Source organism: Lactuca virosa, chromosome 6, assembly GCF_052849685.1.
Source record: "Lactuca virosa cultivar CGN04683 chromosome 6, Lactuca_virosa_CGN04683_v6, whole genome shotgun sequence".
Taxonomy (NCBI): Eukaryota; Viridiplantae; Streptophyta; class Magnoliopsida; order Asterales; family Asteraceae; genus Lactuca; species Lactuca virosa.
Window position 1 is genome coordinate 10,838,264 of NC_136431.1, and position 2,535 is coordinate 10,840,798.

Genomic DNA, 2,535 nt, shown 5'->3' on the forward strand with positions numbered 1-2,535 from the left:
TATGAGATATAGAAGGTCATATAGGTCGTAACACCATTACGAGTAAATATCATAAATGCTTATGTCCAAGGTTATATACAACTATGTGTGTCCTTACAAATTTATACCAAATAAGGTAAACACATAATCCCATATATGTTTTACTAAGGTCATTATATACATGTTGCTATGTGGTTAATTTGGGTACGTGGTAGCCGGTCGGTGATAACCTCCTCTAATGAGAACTCCATATTACATGTTACAAAAGAGAGACAAACACTATGTTATAAAGCTATACCAAAGGATGGAGCCCGATATTGCTCTCGGATGCCTAAGTCAGATGTCAGTTTGAAGTTATGTGAAAAATTGCAAGAGTTCCTTGTCTTTTGAAAATGTTACCTTATCATCGTGCATTCAAGGGCTTTTATAGCTTCAAAAGAATCGTCTCCCATGTGCAACACAGATCCATATTCAAGCGGTGTTAATGTTTCAAACATATGTTTATCCCTGCATATATGGTTTGTTGCACTCGAGTCGATCCACCAAGCAACATCATCATCTTATACATAGAATGATTCAGGAATAAAGGAAACATGATAAACGTAATTCTGATTAGAATTATCAAATTTAGTTAAAAACTGACCTCCTTTCACTTGGTCCTTGGACCTGTTTCCACTTCCATTGGCTCCACTGTTTCCAGCACCATTATTGCCCATATTCACACGGCAATCACACTTGCAATGTCCCACCCTTAAGCACCTCCAACAAACCAGATCCTTTTTCTTTTTGTTGGAATTATTTCAGACATATTCCTACTTGCGTTTTCCATGTCCTTTGTTGTTCAAATTTCTTGGTTTGTGTTCAGCCATATGAACCGAGGCTGTCCATATTCAACTTTACTTTTGTTTTTGTCACTCTCTTGCGCACGAAGGGATTCTTCAATGCACAAATGACTAACATGTTGAACCATGGATAGTTCCTCATTTTGATGTTTCAGATTATGTTTTAAGTCTTTCCATGATGGTGGAAGTTTGTTAATTACACTCAACACAATAATGGTTTCATCTATATTCATGTTGTGAAGTTTGAATTGACCCAAAATGCGAAGGAGTTCGTTAGATTGTTCCATGACAGATCTTGATTCAACCATTTTATAGTTATTAAAATCACTGATCAGCAACTTCTTGCTAGAAGCATCCTCAGCCATGTATTTTGATTCAAGAGTGTCCCACAACTCCTTTGCACTTTTAGCCTCAGAATGGATATCAAATAAAGAATCAGCCATACAATTCGGAATGTGTCCTCTGCAAATGTAGTCATCGTTGTCCCACTTGTTCCTCCTTCTAGTTTCTTCCAATGTCTCATTATCTGCCACTTTTGGTCTTGGTGTACTCATCTTATATGTAGCCTTCAGTGTGGTCAGCATGGACAACATCTTCTTCTGCTAGTGCCTGAAATCATTGCCTTCAAACTTTTACAGTATCCTGAACTTGGTGGTCAACTCGCGGATTGATTTTTCCATCTCCACCAAGCACGAATATATGTTTGATTGTTGGAGGATATTTGAGTAGGGTGATGGCTGAAAACCGGATTTCTCTTAGATCGTGTAAGTTCACCTTCCGAACTGATATTTCCACCCTATGCATGGGTTACAGGAAATCTATTCTAGGATAATCCAAAAGGACACTTGTGTATCTAGGCACAGAAACACAAGTCAAATTGTCAAAAGGTTATGAGTTTGTATAGAAGAAGAAGAGTTGAGAAAGGTATCATCTGTGGCTTGATAAAATGTAACACCCTGTTTCGAATTGTTTCATAATTCGGGGCCGTGACCGAAGATCAGTTATCAGAAGGCTTCGGGACTTGGGGGAGAAAGAGATTTAGGCCCCTTTGGATGTGGGTAACGTAGATTAGGTGATCCGAGAGTTTGGTTGGTGCTTTAGAGCCCATGAGTATAACCGTAAAGTGATAGTTCGGGCATTTTATGAATTTTGGATTTGGGTTCGGAAAGTTTTAAGGCAAAGGAGAGTTGATAGGATTGTAGAGCTTCTCATTACCTTTTCTGTGGATATAAATATCGTCAAAAACAGAGTTGGAACAAAGAAGTTATGACCGTTTGAAGTTAGTTGGGTTTCGAGGCTTAGTCTAGTACGTTGGGCGTACCTGGACTATGTTGGGCGTACTAGGCATTCACGGAGTACGCTGGGCGTACCTGTAGTATGCTAGGCGTACTAGGCATTCATGGAGTACGCTGGGCGTACCTGGAGTGCGTTGGGCGTACGCAAATAGTGCCTAAACCTTATTTTCGTGGTTTGAGCCTTATTTAAGCTCCTTAACTTCCCCAAACACATTCCATTCTTAGCCTCCACCTCTCTAACACCCTCCCTTGAAACCCTGACCCTAGTTTGAGGCTTATGAGCAAAAGGAAGGTGTTTTTAAGTACTTTGGAGTGTTCTTGATGCATCTTGTAGAAGAAGAGCTCATTGGAGAAGTGTTCGTTGCATTGGAGCTTGTAGATCTAGACTTTGTTCACCTTGATCTTTCTTCTAGAAGTAT

General features: G+C 39.6%; 1 protein-coding gene across 1 annotated transcript; it reads right to left on the reverse strand.

Annotated features, from left to right (window-relative positions):
- Positions 1-820: 820 nt before the first annotated feature.
- LOC145121328 (uncharacterized) lies at positions 821-1,375 on the reverse strand. The gene has a single exon (XM_079057093.1). It carries the CDS (start codon positions 1,373-1,375, stop codon positions 821-823), a length of 555 nt encoding a protein of 184 aa, XP_078913219.1.
- Positions 1,376-2,535: the final 1,160 nt, after the last annotated feature.

Excerpts from the sequence above, each read along its gene's own strand:
- LOC145121328 (XM_079057093.1), bottom strand. The coding sequence starts at position 1,375 with ATGAGTACACCAAGACCAAAAGTGGCAGATAATGAGACATTGGAAGAA.